Source organism: Diceros bicornis, chromosome X (genome assembly GCF_020826845.1).
Source record: "Diceros bicornis minor isolate mBicDic1 chromosome X, mDicBic1.mat.cur, whole genome shotgun sequence".
NCBI lineage: Eukaryota > Metazoa > Chordata > Mammalia > Perissodactyla > Rhinocerotidae > Diceros > Diceros bicornis.
In genome coordinates this window covers 15,092,154-15,108,557 of record NC_080781.1, presented here as the reverse complement: position 1 = coordinate 15,108,557, position 16,404 = coordinate 15,092,154, and the positions used below count along the sequence as shown (strand labels likewise).

General features: G+C 44.1%; 1 protein-coding gene and 1 long non-coding RNA gene across 3 annotated transcripts in view; one reads left to right on the top strand and one right to left on the bottom strand.

Moving 5' to 3' along the window:
* Positions 1-13,274, bottom strand: part of LOC131400785 (uncharacterized) — an 84,346-nt gene extending 71,072 nt beyond the window's left edge. The window contains exon 1 of one of the 2 annotated variants that reach the window (XR_009217454.1): positions 12,976-13,274. This is a non-coding gene — a long non-coding RNA (uncharacterized LOC131400785). The remainder of the gene's footprint in view (positions 1-12,975) is intronic. The other variant, XR_009217453.1, reaches the window with a different exon arrangement.
* The window catches only part of BEND2 (BEN domain containing 2), a 52,223-nt gene continuing 41,387 nt past the window's right edge, over positions 5,569-16,404 (top strand). The window contains exons 1-3 of the mRNA XM_058535512.1: positions 5,569-5,584; positions 9,701-9,879; positions 15,069-15,221. Coding sequence (XP_058391495.1) covers positions 5,569-5,584; positions 9,701-9,879; positions 15,069-15,221 — 348 coding nt within the window. The remainder of the gene's footprint in view (positions 5,585-9,700; positions 9,880-15,068; positions 15,222-16,404) is intronic.

The window sequence follows — 16,404 nt, the reverse complement described above, 5'->3', positions numbered from 1 at the left end:
TCTAAGAAGAATCTTGGCCCTGCCTGTGAGTATTCCCTCAGTCTACCTTGGTTCAGGTTCAAATCTTTCTTCCTTGCACTACCCCATGCTCAGCTGACTGCTTGAGCACTTGGGGCCACACTTAAAGGAAAACAGATTCCCTGCATTCCAGGTCATTGCCAGGCTGTGTAATCTTGAGGCATTTGGGACACCACAAAGTGTTGAGAGAGGCTGAAACACGGAACGGGTACTGGGGAGTCATTATGAACTTGGAGAGCTGGAACAGGAAGGCTCTTGGGTCAGCTTTGGATCAGATCCCAAGGGCCGCTGGAAGCAATTAAAGGATTGTCAATGGAGGGGAGGATCACACAGCCAGACCTGCATTCTGGACAGATCATTCTGGCAGCTATTGGGGGTGGGGAGGAGAGCTCTCAGCAAGCAGAACTGATGGTCCACTATGCGCAGTACCCTCCATGTAATCCCATCCAGCTATTTTCCTTGGCGGTGACTCCCGCGATTTCATTCTACCTTTTTCTGGATTGTTCTCAGAAGTGTAGGTGTTCCTCTGAGGGTGGCCTGAGTTGTTGGGTTAATTATAGCCAGCGAACAGTCAAACACAACCACTTTTCTCTTTAAAATGATAGAAGTAGTCATGTACTTTAAAGATTGCCCCAGCTCTGGGAAGCCCAGCTTTTTGCAGAGGTCTTGAATGAACTTTCGCCCAGAGGTTTTTAATGACTGTATCTCCCATTTGCTTTCTCAGCATTAAAATGTAGGCCCTGAGCTCTGCACCTGGCAGCCGTCATGCGGCCAAGGGGACAGGACGAGGTGTCACCCCCTGGCCGTGCTGCTCCCCGGAGCTGGGCCGCCCTGCTGCCCGCCTCCATCCTGCTCCCTCGACCTCCCGCTGGGGGTCTCAGGCCCAGACTCAGCCTGGGAGACAGACTGGCTGTGGGTCAGACTTAGCTCGCCCGAGGCCACCTCCTTGGAGGTCCCACAACAATGGGGAGGTGTTAGCTTTTCTTTGCCCCTTCTGCTTCCGAGGTCCTTTCCTCTTCTCTGCCGCCGTCGCATCTGTCTCTCACACGCATCCTCTGTCTGTGTCTCTCCCTCTCTGTCTCATACACACGCGCACGCCTGCGTTAACGAGCCCAGGAGAGCCAGTTTCACGAGCGCGAGGACGCAGCCTGGCGCTCCGTGCCTCTTCTGGGCCTTTCCCTGTCTTTACAAAGAAAACTAAGATGGTCCGGCTTGCTCCTGCGTTCTTGCCCCGCCCCCTGTCCGCGGCTCCAATGCCGTGGAGCCGTGCGTGACCCCTGCCGCGCCTGGGGCAGTGCATCCCGCGGGGGGCAATCGTTTTCATGGAGTCGAACGGAAACCGTCAGCGTGTACTGCACGCCGGAAGGGTCAGTGCTGCTCTGTGAGAATGTTGTGTCTGTTCTGTGGCTTGCGGGCAGTGGGTGGCGGTGCTGGAGCCTGCATTTAAACTCACTTCACACGCTCTTCTTGCCTGCGCCCTGGGCGCGGCCTGCTGGCTTCTATGTGCACATAAACCGGGTTGATAGCACGAACCCGCGCGGGGGGGTGAGAGGTAAATGCGATGATCCTGTGACCCACCCACCTGGAGTACAGAGCAGTGCCCCTCGGCCTGATGCCCGTGAGAATGCCCTGGAACTTTTCAACCCCAGTGCCCGGCCGCCCCTGACCAGTGACATGGGAATCTCTGGGGCCCAGGCCTGGCCACTAGGAGTCTTTACAGCTCCCCTGGCGATTCCGGGCGCAGCCAGGGTCGGGAAGGCGTGTAGAAGAGTGACCAATGCTAGTTGTAATGCAGCTGGGCCCCTTGCCTGCCCTCCCTCGGGGGCGGTGGCTGGAGTCTGGGCCCGGTGCTCTCCAGCTGGCCCACCCTTCCCTCTGTTGCATCCAAGAACCCCACCAACCTTTCCCTGCTGGAGTTTTCTGGTCCCCACAAATGTGGAGGTCGTCGCTTCAGCTCCATACACTCTGCAGCTTGTATTGCAGCCTGTGAGGGAAGCTGGAAAGATCTGGACCAGCGAGACCCTTTCCCCAGCTTTGCTGGAACAGTTTTCTGTTACTATAGGGGTGAGGAGGCTCCTTGCTGAAAACTTGGCCCTCAAGGATTTTCACTCTGGATCCTTTCTGCGGATGTCCTAAGATGCTCACAGACTAGCTTCCTCCAGAGGACCAAGGTCACTAGCAACGTGCCTGTGTCAGGACCACTATGTGTGGGAGTGCCCTGTGGCTTGCACCGCAGCTGGCAGCAGAGGGCTCTGTCCCTCAGCATAGATGCTTTTATTGCTTCTTTCTTCTGCTGTCTTATCTTCTCCTATACCTGGTTATATTTCACTTCGTTCTCGATATTCTACTTAAACATTATTTGTAGAAATAACTTGACGTTGTCTTTACAGGAATGAATCTTTGTTTGCTTATGCCAGGCACTTGCGAGTGCTAAATCCCCGGATGATTTGAGACTGATCTGCAGTCCATGTGGTTAACTGTTGGTTAATTCTGGATCATTCTTTCTCCCAAGCGATGATTCTTTGTAGTCGTTGTCCAAGGCAGGGGGTGGTTTTCCAGTTCCCCTCCTTTGGTGGGTCCCAGATTCTGACTTTTGTCCCTCAGACCCACAAAGCCACCAGAAGTGCAGCCCAGCCTTTTCCCGATTTGTCTGGATCAGTAAATGCCCTAGAGCAAAAGCGGTCTTCTCTAGGTTTTTTTCATACCTCTCTAGGTTTCTGGTCTTTCTCAGCTCTTAGATCAGTAATCGCGCGTTGTTTCGTTAACTTTTTGATGTTCTTGAGACTATTTTTATAACATTTCATCCAGTTTTTTAGTCTCTTTCACGGGAACAGCTCCTCTGCATTACTCAGTCCACCATTACAGGAAGCAGAACTCCAGGTTCCCATGGCTGCACTGGGTATTGATAGAAATACCAGCTCTGTCCGTAGCCTCTATGGTTCAGCTCGCACCTGAGAACACGTAGATGGCACTACCAGCGTCTCCTCCACTTCTCCCATTGCTCTGAGGTCTGCTTGCCTGTCGGGCACTGTGTTGTGCCCTATTCAGGTTGATACGGCTCAGGCAGACCAGGAGAAGAAAAACCAGCCTTAGGAGTGACAGTAGTGAGAAAACATTTCCGCCTTCCATTCTGTGTCCCTCCATGGAGAGGAGGGGTCAAGCGAATGAGTGGAGAGGACTGAATAGAAATGAAACTATGGGGGTTGTCGAGCATCTGGTGGGTGTTCAGTTACATCCCAGGAACAGACGTTGTGCTGGAAGGAAACCCAAAAGGGTGAGTGGTCCGTCTGGGTCCAAGATGAAGAGAAAAACCACACAGTAATTTGCACAGAGGAAGTTTAATATAAAGAAGCATTAAGTATAATAGAGGATTGGAGTAATGATGATTGGCTAGTAAGAAATAAAGAAAACTCTAAAAAACATAGGAATAACAGCTATAAGGAACAGCTATTACCTCTAGGGCTGAGATAGCGCACCCAAGAGGGCACAACTACGACCCACTTAATGAGATAAGTCGCTGTGGTGCTGCACTGGTGGAACTTGCTGGAAATCCACTCGCTGGAACTTGCTGGAAATATGCCCTGTAGGGTGTGTGTGTGTGGTGGGGGGAGCTTCATTCTTCAGCAGCCTGCCTAGAGAGCAAATGGGAACTAGGAAGCAAAACTCTTTCCTTCTGTAATCTCTCTTCAGCACCTACTACTGAAGAAAGCTTAAATTGTGCTACTGGCAAAGGAAAAAATATTGAAAGGGCCCATATCTATTTTCCCAGAGCAGGCAAAAGGAATGAACTTGAAGCTGAGAGGCAATACATCGATAACCAGCATAGTGCATCCATTCTACTACTCAGCTTCCCTACACACCCTCCTGCACACATTTACACTCCCACACAACAGCGAAACAACTCGGCATTTCTCCATATTAAGGTGCACCTTTCCTTCTTACAAGTGAAGAAACTTGCACCCTTCCTCCCAAATGAGGAGATGCACAGCGCCGAGAGTCACTGTATAACTGACACACTGCAACGGAACCAAAATTCCAGGCACTGTGCTGGCTGCTTTATATCTTATAACATTTAATTCTTAGAACCTTGTGAGGGAAATGCTATTTAAATGTAAATAAGACGTGGTGCTGTCCGGGAACTTAGAAGGAGACAGGCATGTTGACAAGGATTTCTAATATTAGGCAAAGTGATTTAAGTTCGAAAAGGCAGTGAAGGTAACCTGTTGTGGAATCCTAGAGAGGGAGCTACTCATTCTCACCAGGGGGGCTGTAGGAAAGTGTCTTGGTACAGGTATTATTAGAACAGATGTCATCCTGGAAAAGGCTTTGAAAGATGTGAAAAACTTCCAGAAGCAATTGAGCAGGAGGTAGAATGACATAGGGAATGTGAATGTGTGCTATGGGGGGAGGTGATACGTGTGTTCAAAGCACAACTCTGCCACTAGCCTTGTGGCTTTGAGCAAGTTAGTTAAACTCTGTAAGCTTCAGGGGCCGGCCCCGTGGCTTAGCGGTTAAGTGCGCGCGTTCCGCTACTGGCGGCCGGGGTTGGGATCCCGGGTGCGCACTGACGCACCGCTTCTCTAGCCATGCTGAGGCCGCGTCCCACATACAGCAACTATGACATACAACTATCTACTGGGGCTTTGGGGGAAAAAAGGAGGAGGATTGGCAATAGATGTTAGCTCAGGGTCAGTCTTCCTCAGCAAAAAGAGGAGGATTGGCACGGATGTTAGCTCAGGGCTGATCTTCCTCACAGCAAAAAAAAACAAAAAACAAAAAAACAACAACTCTGTAAGCCTCAGTTTTCTCATCTTTAAAATGGGACAATAATACCGACTTCTTATAGTGTTGAGGACCACATAAGGTCAGACATGTTAAGTGGCTGGCTTGTGGTGAGCACTCAGTAAAGGTAAATAGTAGCTATTAATACATTATGGAGGAATGAAGCACATGGCTGTTTGGAAAATGGCAATTAGAGAGCAGTGCAGCTGAAGGGCAGGGTGGTGTGGATTTAGTGGGCCTTATTAGGGGCACATTTTAAAAGTTGGATTATTTTCGGATTTGTTCCCAAGCCAGCATTGGACGTGAATAGGCAACCCGGAAAACGTTAAAAGTCTGAACGCAAATCTCTTACATTGTACACTTTTGCTATAAGTGTTAATGTGTGAAGAGCATTTTGGGAAGGGCGGAATTACACTGGTGGCTTCCGGATCACGATTTTTTTTTAAAAAAAGGACACTTAAAAATATATACATTCAGATAGAAAGCGGGGGAGCAAGACGCCAGACGTGGTGTCCTCCCTGCCCCCTCCCCTCAGTGGCGCTCTCCCTGCCCCCTCCCCTCAGTGGCGCTCTCCCTGCCCCCTCCCCTCAGTGGCGCTCACACACCGGACGCTACTGCGCAGCTGCAGAAAACTCGCTCAGGCTGGGAGTTTTGCCCCGCCTCCATTTGGCGCCTCATTCTACCACAGTCGCCTCGTGTGCACCTTCGCGGTCGAGCCGCGGCAGACGCCGAGCCTGAGACTCTCAGAGCTGAGCTCCCTGCTTCACGATGTCTGAGGAGCAGGGTAAGGGTCCCTCCCCAGAGCTGTCCCACTAGCCTCTGCCTCTTTCCTCATCCGGTCTGGGGAAAGGCTCTAACAGTGTTGGCACAGCGCCCGCCTCGAGGGCTGCACAGGCGACCGCGGGATTGGCTGGTCATCCGCCAAGGCGTGCCGGGGAGCGGCCTCTGGGTTGCTGTCCCCAAATGGTCGGTGTGCGTGTGGGAACCTGGGTGATGCGGGCCAGGTCTGGCCCCAGATCCGGGGCGTCCCCAGGGCTCGAGGCCTCCGAGGAGCTTGTGGCGTCCCCGGGGCTCGAGGCCTCCGAGGAGCTTGCGGCGTCCCTGGGGTTCGTGGTGTCCCAGGGGCTTGAGGTGATCGTGGGGCTCGTGGCGTTCCCTGGGTTCATGGCGCCCCAGGGGCTTGAGGTGATTTTTGGGCTCGTGGCGTCCCCTGGGTTCATGGCGTGGCCAGGGGCTTGAGGTGATCCTGGGCCTGGCGGCATCCCCGGGGGCTTGAGGTAATCGTGGGGCTCGTGGCGTCCCCTGGGTTCATGGCGTCCCAGGGGCTTGAGGTGATCCTGCAGCTGGTGGCGCCCCAGGGGCGTGAGGTGATCGTGGGGCTTGTGGCGCCCCCTGGGTTCATGGCGCCCCAGGCGCTTGAGGTGATCTTTGGGCTCGTGCCGTCCCCTGGGTTCATGGCGTCCCAGGGGCTTGAGGTGATCCTGGGGCTGGTGGCATCCCAGGGGCTTGAGGTAATTGTGGGGCTCGTGGCGTCCGCGGGGTTCATGGCGTCCCAGGGGCTTGAGGTGATTCTGGGGCTCACAGCGTCCCCGGGGTTCATGGTGTCCCAGCGGGGCTTGAGGTGATCCTGGGGCTAGCGATGTCCCTGGGGTTCATGGTGTCCCAGGGACTTGAGGTGACCCTAGTGCTGGCGGCTTCCCCTGGATTTATGGTGTCCCAGGGGCTTGAGGTGACCCTGGGGCTGGCAGCGTTCCTGGGGTTCATGGCGTCTCAGAGGCTCGAGGTGACCCTAGGGCTGGCCGCATTCCCATAGGCTCGAGGTGACAGTGGTGCTCGTGGCGCCAGCACGTGGAGAGGCTTCCGGCTTGAGGGCTGCGGTTCTTTCCGGATCCTCTAGGGGCCATAAAACAATGTCGGTTGCCGCCGCCGCCGCCGCCTCTCCGGAGGCTGGGCCACGGCGATCTGTTTCCCCGTGCCCTCCAGGGGGTGGCGTGGCAGCCTCGGGCGCTAGAGCAGGTCTGTACAGCCGCGCTTTTTTCTTTGAATTTTTTTTCAAGATCTCGTGTGCACGCGCCACCAACTGCCGTTGAGCATGGCCGGTTAGGGCAGGAGAGCGATGTCGTTTGGCAGCGGGGGCGCTCCTGGGAGGAGATTTGCTTTGCTGGAAGAGTGAGTCTGCACTTTGCAGCCTCAAACTTCAGCAGCGCTGCGGTGGGGTGGTTTGGGGGTGGTTCCCAACTGCTCTCTCGGGATGCCAGCGTGTGAGCTGTTGAGATCTGGCCGCTTCATAAGTACTTGGTGCGGACTTGCTGGGATGAGTTGATCCTTTCTCCTTTCCCCTTCCCTGTGCGAGGAGGTAGGGGTCCAGGAAGGCGCAAGACTCTCAGACTTTATGTAGAATTTGAGTGTAAAGGATTGAACAAAGTGGCTAGTCGATTCGTTATAACGTCTTTTGAGATTGAGACGTTGATTTTGAGGCTTTGATGGTAACCGCGTTTGATCAAAGACACATCGTGCAGCCTCGCTGTTTTATTGTAAATACGTAAACGAGGAGAAAGATGTAGGTGTGGAGAAGTCCCCACGTATAGAACCTGTTCTTTGCTTCAAGAGGGCAGATGCAGGAGTCAGAGAATACTGCAAAATGTGAGGAGCCCTGGAGAGCAGAGCCCTTCCGTGCGTGCTCCAGGGCCTGTCCCGCCTGCGGTACGGTTGAGCTCGGGTGTTCTATAGAAAAGGCTTTAACTTAGTCTGTTAGGTATCGCTTCCTTCCCTCCTCTACCCGGCTCTCCCTGAATTCGGACTACTCTAAGGCTTTCTAACCTGAAGTCGTAAACTGGTTTAATGTTTACAAATAGTGATTTTACAAGCAGGTTTTCTGCATAGTGTTTTATAAAGCAGGGCACGGGCTCGATTCAGTTTCAAGCCTGCCTGCAGCAAGTGCCCGGGGGGTGGGATACAGTTGTGGCCGCATTATCCCCCATCTGGCCGACTTTGTAGTTTCTAAAGTGTTTTTTTTTTTTTTTTTTGCTGAGGAAGATTCACCCTGAGCTAACATCTGTTGCCAATCTTCCTCTTTTATTTTTATTTTTATGTTAGCCACCTCCACAGCATGGCCACTGACAGACCAGTGGTGTGTAGGTCCCGCCCAGAACTGAGCCTGGGCCTCGGAAGAGGAGCACTGAACTTAACCACTAGGCCACTGGGGCTGGCCTTCTAAAGTTTAATATGGACAATGGAAGGGCTGCTTTTGAGAGTCTTGACAGGAGATTTAGAAAGTGATTGTTTGGTGTATTGATGCACAGTTTTGCTAAAAAATCAGAGTGGCCTGGCCATTGTAATCTGCCTTGTTTTGCTATGTATTCCTTGCAGTGGTCATGATGTGAAACGCAGGTTGCAGCCCTCACCGTTGTGAACTATGCCTTATCTGAAAAGTTCATGGCAACTTAATTCCTTGCTCCTTGGGAGCATAAACTTCAAAAAACTTCTAAATGTTATAACGTCTTTTAAAAATTGCTTATGAAGGTTGTGTATATACCTAAAGGAATTAATTGGAATTTTGCAAATTTACTGAGAAACTTAGCGGAGTTGTCAATAGCTTTACTAGTGGTACTTTGAAAAATCTGTTGATATACAAGAGCTTGTCTTAAAAATAAAATTTCTATTACCTTTGTTATTTTCTTCTGGTTGTAAACTCCAAAGTTTATTGTAGAGAACCTTAACAAATACAGAGAAGTCTAATGGTAATTTTGCCACCCAGAGATAGTGACTTGGAGATAACTATTGGTATGTTTCCTTCCACTCTCAAAGTTAGGATTATACTGTATTTTTCTGCTTTGAATCTTTTTTGTCTCTTTAACATTATTTCACAAGCATTTCTAATATCACTATCTTCTTTGAGAATATGCTTCTCATTGGCTATATACCATTCCATTATCTGGAAATACCATAATTTATGTAACTAAATCCCTTTTCTTTGGATAATTAGGTAATTTCTAATGTTCTATTTTTTTCCATAAAGACTATTAAGTAGAGTCCACAGTGCCTCTCCAAACCCAGCCCCACATTTTATGGATGACAAAACAGAGGCAAACAAGTGGATGTATTTGGTCCAAAGGTCATACCTCTGGATGGCTACAGAGCCTGAAATGGAACCTACATCATGTGATTCCTAATTTAGTACCATTTTTACGTCACCACACCCCCTCACACTAGCTAATGACTTTATTCTAATGCTTTGGTCTATTTTAAATAAATGTAGTAAGAAAGCCCATTTATATATCATACATTTTGCATAACGTGCTATTTTTCATACTCATTAGAATGGCTTACCGAGTTGATATTTCACATCTAGTTTATTAGTTGATATTCCACATCTAGTTTATTTGTGGCCACCTATTTCACATTTTGTGAGATTAAACTTGAATTTAATTTGTTTCATAACAACATTTATTTTGTACTTTATTTCTGCATTTATTATCATAAAGGTTAATATTAATTTTTAGAGAACAAGTTTGGAAATTCATAGTCACCACAAAATATGGCTATGTAACATCAGTTGTATTATTTAAAAGTTAAAGACATGTCATCGAACACATAGTAGCATGGACCAGGTGGTCATGTTTCTTAAATGAGAAGAAATTTATTGCTTTATAGAATTGGAAGTACTAGAAATAATACTATGTGTGTGTGTATACATACATACAAACACACATATACACCTCAAATCTTCATACTAAGCAATTGATTTCTTAGTTAACTTGCAATGATTAGAGATATGAAAATATTTAATGCAATTTTTTTCAGCTAAAATATGTTTTTCAAACATTCCATAACTTTATAAAGTAGTTTCTTCTAGAAACTATTTAATGTGGTATCTAATCTAAACTTTGCTTATTCTTAGATAATATTATGGAAACTGTTGGAGATGACAGTGATGGCAATGATGACTATATTAAGGTTGTGATAGATTCTGACACAGAGTTTACTGAGAATGGATCTTCCACGGATGGCATGTTGACTATACAACCAAATTTTCAAGGCAGCCATGGTAACTATCAGCAACCATACCAAATGTCATATGATAATTTTCTTAAATTTCCTCCTGTGTGAAATTTTGCTCCCTGGTCCCCATTTCCAGTAAATTGCTTAAATATTCCTATAACTTTTACATTAATTAATTATTATCAGAGGGCCAAGCTTCATGGTAATATCACAATGTTTTCTTGTGCTTGCATTTTCCCTTCATTTAAGCTTTGTCATGTCTCCTTTTTCATTTTTGCTCTATGGGGGGTGGGGAGGTAGCCTCAGAAGGCATTGGGGAGAGTATTATTCTCTGTCTCTGAAAAATTTTTTATACCTGGCAACTATAATTATAACAATTTGGTGGCAAAGCAAAAACTGAACTTATGGGAAAAACGGCTTGGGTCAAGAGTCTATGGAACAGATGACATGATTGTCTATATAGAAGATCTCAAAGAATCAACAAAAAACTCTTGGAACTAATAAGCGATTATAGCAAGAATGTAGAATACAAAGTTAATATGCAAAAGTCAATCCCTTTCCTATATATCAGCAATAAACAATTGGAACTTGAAATTAAAAACACAGCACCCAAAAAGAGTCCATGGAAAGTGGGTCCTGTAACCAGAACTGCTGTAGCTGCTTGTCCTTCCACTGGTTGTCTCTGGATCACAATAATGAAGGAAATGTGAGGCCATTCACCTCCTCACTTATACACAGAGCCAAGAGACATTAACCCTTTGGAACATTTTGTCAGTAGCTATATGACAATTTGTTCTTTGCCCTTTGCTTAGAGAATAAGGCTTCCTACTCTTTAAAACATTGAAACGTTATCGCTTAGATTGGAGGTTGGCATACTTTTTCTGTAAAGGGTCAGATAGTAAATATTTTAGGCTTTGCAGCTGTAGGTTATCTATATTCATAAAGGATAGTGGTCTGTAATTTTCTTTTCTTGTAATGTCATTGTCTGGCTTTGGTATCAGGGTAATTCTGGCCTCATAGAATGAGTTACGAAGTGTTCCCTCTTCAGTTTTTTGGAAGAGTATGAGGAGGACTGGCATTAATTCTTTAAAATGTTTGGTAGAATTCACCAGTGAAGCCCTCTGGTCTAGGCCTTTTCTTTTCTGGGGAGTTTGTGATGACTGATTCAATCTCTTTACTTGTTATAGGTCTGTTGAGATTTTCTATTTTTTTCTTGAGTCAGTTTAGATAATTAATTTTTTAAATTATAAGAACAAATTGTTTTCTCATAGACCAGCATCAAGCAATTAGGAAATATATAGGCAAAAACCCCAATTGATAATGGCTACAAATAAATATTAAAAATTCTAAGAAATAAATGAATAAAAAATAATAGAACCTAAATGAAAGGAAAGCAAATACTTTACTGAGGGTCATAAAATAAGGCTTGAGTAAGTGGAGAGACACAAATTGTTTCTGGATGAGAAAAAACACACTAGTATACCTTAAAAAAAAAAAAAAGCCTTGGGAAAACCTGTTTAAAGAGACAGGTGGTCATTTACCATAGCAAGCACTAAAACATTTTAAAAGTACAATTATTGAAATATTATGGTACTAATTATATAATAAGGAGCCAGATTTAATGCAGTAGGAAGCTCATAAATAGAACATAGAATTTAGAGTTAATATGCTAATATGCTATAGTATATTAATATGAGAAACATCGATAGTAAATCATGCTGGTACAAATGCTTAGCTATTGGGGGAAAAAGCCCAATGGATTTCACCTCACATCGCACACTTAAACAGTTTCGAGATGGATTAAAGAGTTGAATATCTAATAAACGGATGTATGGAAAACTAGAAGAAAATATGATTGAACGTTTTTCTAATCCTACTGAAAGATTGAGCATAGAAGCAGCACAAGAAATCACAAAAATACTAATAAATTTGATGAAATAAAAAAAAGAACCCCTCTCTCCCCTCCCTATCTCAGAAACATCAGACTTCAAAATCATAGCACTACCTGAGAAAAGTATTTGCCAAAAATATACATTTTCAAGGGTTGTTATCCTCAAGATAGCAAGACCTTATACAAATCAAATGGGAAATACTAAAACCCCAATAGGGCAATGAGCAGAAGACACGAAGAATAACAAGTCACAGGACAAGAAACCTTAATGGATAGAAAACATATGAAAAATATTCAACTGCATTTGTGGAGCCCTGAAATGTTCATAGCCTTTGACCTAGTGATTCTTCTAGATACCCAATTATAAGGAACTATTCAGAGATGTGCATAAATATTTATATTTGAATGTGTACACATCATTATAACAAAATAGTGAAAAATTAGAAGCCACATAAATGTCCCACAACAGAAAACAGATAAAATAACCTTTGGACATTCACAGAATGGAATATTATGCAGGCATTTAAAAATATTTTTAAAATTATAAATGACATATAAAATTGCTCAGAATATATGTACAGTATGATTCAAACTATATAAAATATATACAGAGTAAGAAAAAAGAAGGAAATGTATCTAAAGGTTATAATATTTATTGGTGATGGATTATTTTGATTCTGAATTTTTCATAAACAGCTGATTTTTTTTAGATAGACTTTTTACAGAAATCTGTCACATACAAAAATATGCACAAATCATAAATATACAGCTTAAACAATTTTTAAATTAACACACACATATAACTAGCACCCACGTCAAGAAATAGAAGATTATGAGCTCCCCAGAATCAACCCTCACCTCCCTCTTGTTACTACCCCCCACTTGCAAGGTAGCACTATCCTGACATTTCCTGCCATTGATTACTTTCGCCTATATTTGAGTTTTAGATCAATTGAGTCGTACACTATCGTTTTAGGTTTCTGGACCCAATTCCAAGGTGTGTATTTCGAGGGGCTTCCCACACAACACTGAGCAATTCTGGGACACCAGCAGGGTGTCTGAGAATTCAACTCAATTCTGACACTATTTGCCCAGAGATAACGTCAGATTGCACAGATTGAGGGCTCAGTCCTACAAGACTGTCCCCCTCCCCGCTTCAGAGGCCAGTCGCAAGGCCAGGCTGTTACCTGTGCTTCTGACCAGTAGGCGATAAATCAGAGGTTCCCACGACCCCCTCCTCGGGTTCAATTAATTTGCCAGAGCAGCTTACAGAACTTACTTACCAGATTAGTGGTTTATTATAAAAGGATATAACTCAGGAACAGCCAGATGGAAGAGATGCATAAGACAGGGTATGGAGAAAGGGCAGGGAGCTTCCATGCTCTCTCCAGGTGCGTTATTCTCTCCAAATCTCCACGTGTTCACCAACCCGGAAGCTCTCCAAACCCGGTCCTTTTTGGGTTTTTATGGAGGCTTCATTACATAAGCATGATTGATTAAATCATTGACCATTGGCGATTGATTCAACCTCCAGTCCCTCGCCCCTCCCCGGAGGTGGGGGGTGGAATGGGACTGAAAGTTCCAACCCTCTAATCACATGGTTGGTTCCTCTGGTGACCAGGCCCCTCCTTAGATGATCTAAGGGCATTCCAAAAGTCACCTTATTAGCATAACAAAAGATGCCTTCATTCTCAGCACTTAAGAAGTTCCAGGGTTTTAGGAGCTCTGTTAGAAACAAGGACAAAGACCAAATATATATTTATTATAAATCACAATATCACAACTATATTCTCTTTTGTGTCTGGCTTTTACTCAACGTTATAGGTTATGAGAGTCATCCTCGTTGTTTATAACAATAGTTGGTTATTCTCATTGCTGTGTAGTCTTCCTTTGTATGAAAACACCACAGTTTATTCATAGCTTGTATTAGTTTTATAATCAGTTAAAAAAAAGTTTAAAAAAATTGAAGTTACAGCTCAAATTGGAGGTATTTTATAATTGAGTTTTCCCCATAATATTAGTCTGCATTTCTCTAACTTGTGAGTCTTTCTGTCCTTTTGCTTTCTCTCTTCTGAGCCTTTCTTCATTAGGATCTCCACTACAGAATGAGAGGGAAACATGAAAGGAGACCAAAGGGGCGGAAAAAATTTCCCTTCTTCCCTTCTAGGTTCTTTGGCCGGTCTAATAATCAAATTGACATAAGATAGATTAACAGGAGAAAAACAAACACATTTTGTATGTACGGGAGCCCCATAAAAATATGAGACCCAAAAGGAGCCAGGTGATTGAGGCTTATATACCCTCCTAAGCTAAGGAAAGGGGTAGTGATCTGGGGATACCAAGGGGAGGAAGGCCATTCACGAATATACAAAGGGAAGGAAGGCGAGGAACTATTTGGAAAACAAAGGCTGTCCTGTTATGCAGATAAGCTTCTTAGGTAAAAAGGTGTCTCTGGTAATAACTCTCCTTCTGCTACAGTCCCTCTTTCCAATGAGAATTTAGGTAGTTGAGGGGGAGGTAAAGAGCTTTTCTTGAATCTGCTGGGTTTTGATTGCCTTTAGCTCAAAATAATCGTCATGCCAAAGTGGCATATTTTGGGGTGACAAATTCTCCTCCCCTTCAAGATGAAACTTGAATTCCTTCATCCTGCCTCTCATTACTGCCCTGGCTCAGGATGGACCAAGGGAGTCAGCTCTCATTAACACGCCCCTCCCAGTACCATGCCGCCAGCCTTCCAGTCTCTGCTACAAGATATAATATGATAACGTCGCACTCAGTGTCTTTCTATAGTTGCAGAGTTAAATGACTCAGAACCATAACCAAGCCTATGTAATTCTGGAAGATTTTTTGGCTTCGATTTCACATATATTTATTTAGGTTTAATATAAAATGTAACTACAGAAGCAATCATAATCTTAGAGCTGAAATGACCTTCGAGACAATCTCAACCAGTTTTCACCTGGCAGGTGGTCTGCCCAGTCCACACCGTGGTGGGGGCCCAAGCTGGAATAGACTCCTGACTCACATTTGGAGGCCTGTTGCCTCCCTAAGTAAAAAGCCTTTTTGAGCCCCTTGACAAAAGCAGTTCTCTTGTTCATCTGTTTCCAGCATTTACTCTATAGCCTTCATGTTGTGAAGCATTCACTTCACAATTTGGAATTGTGTTCGGTCTTGATTCTTATTCGTAGGCATGGGCAGTATAGCCCTTCAATTTTTAAAGATTTATTCTAAATCACTAATGGGAAATTAATTGTTCTGTTACTCTCTAAAATTCAACCAGGACTCCAATTTAAGTTGGCATTCTGAGAACATATCCATATTATGTTTATTAAGGTAGTAAGTGTGTGAAGTTAACTTTTTTATGTGTTGCTTTTCAGGAGTTGAAGGTTTAGTAATGCAGGGTGACCAAGCAGTTTCACAAATGAACCATCTAGCAAATTTCAAAAGATATTGTCCCAACTCAGAGGAAGTGGCGTTTAACCCATTGCACAAAAAAGCACGATCATCTTTTCCAGGGGAAGATAATATGGTTTGTATATTGAAGTGAAAATCTTTCTTTGTTTTTCCCATTCTGCTTTATTTCTTTTTTAAAAAAATTGAGTTTAATTTCATACAGTGAAATGCACAGATCTTAAGTGTATAGTTCAATGAGTTCTGACAGATATGTATACCCACCCCCCATCAAGGTAAACAACATTTCCATCACCCCAGAAAGTTCCCTCATTCCTCTTTCCAGTAAATCCCCATTCCCCTGAACCTTGGAGAAATACCATTCTGATGTTTTTTCCATCATAGATTAGTTTTGCCTGTTCTAAAACTTCATAGGAATAGTATCATACAGTATACACTCTTGTGTCACAGTCTCTTTTCCTTAGAATCATGTTTTGGAGATTCTTCTTGTCGTAGCAATGTTTCATTCCCATTTATTGTGAGTAATATTTCATTGTATGAATATCCATAATTTGTTTATCCATTCTCCTTTAGATGGACATTTAGGTTGTTTCCAGCTATTATGAGTAAAATGGCTATGAACGTTATTATGGAACTCTCTTTGTGAACATGTTTACATTTAATTTGGGTCAATACTCAGGAGTGGAAATACTGGAGCATGTGGTAGATGAAAGTTTATAAGAAACTGCCGAACAGTTTTCTGAAGTGGTTGTACTTTTCCATTATATTCTACTCTGCTTCTTGATGTCTGAAGTTGAATAAAATAGATTATTAAACTATATATAGTTTAGCTTAACAGAAAATGCTTTTGTTTACTTACATAAGGATGAGGATAGTAATACCATGTACGTAGTAAAGGCAGTTCTCTTAACTTCTATCAGCCCCGGTATTTTCATCTTCGGGGGTAATTTTAATTGTCTACCAAGAGTCATGGTTTCTGACATAATTTTGTGAAAGCACTTTGAAAAGCAGAAAACACTATACAAGGGTAAGATGGCAACATTGTTTTCCTAATTACTAATCTATATTATAATTTCATATAATTTTTGCTGTCTAATAAGTTTATAATGCAGGGCCAAATCAGATACCTTTTAAAATGAAGGCATTGATGACTACTTGGTACGTTTATATTAAAATTATTCTTATACTCCATAATTCATCCTTAGAACAAAGAGTTATTATAATTAAATGTAATGGTTAATTGCTGTCTATTTGCTTATTTATACCCTGTTTTATTCCAAAAAAGGATTTAAGGTGACGTA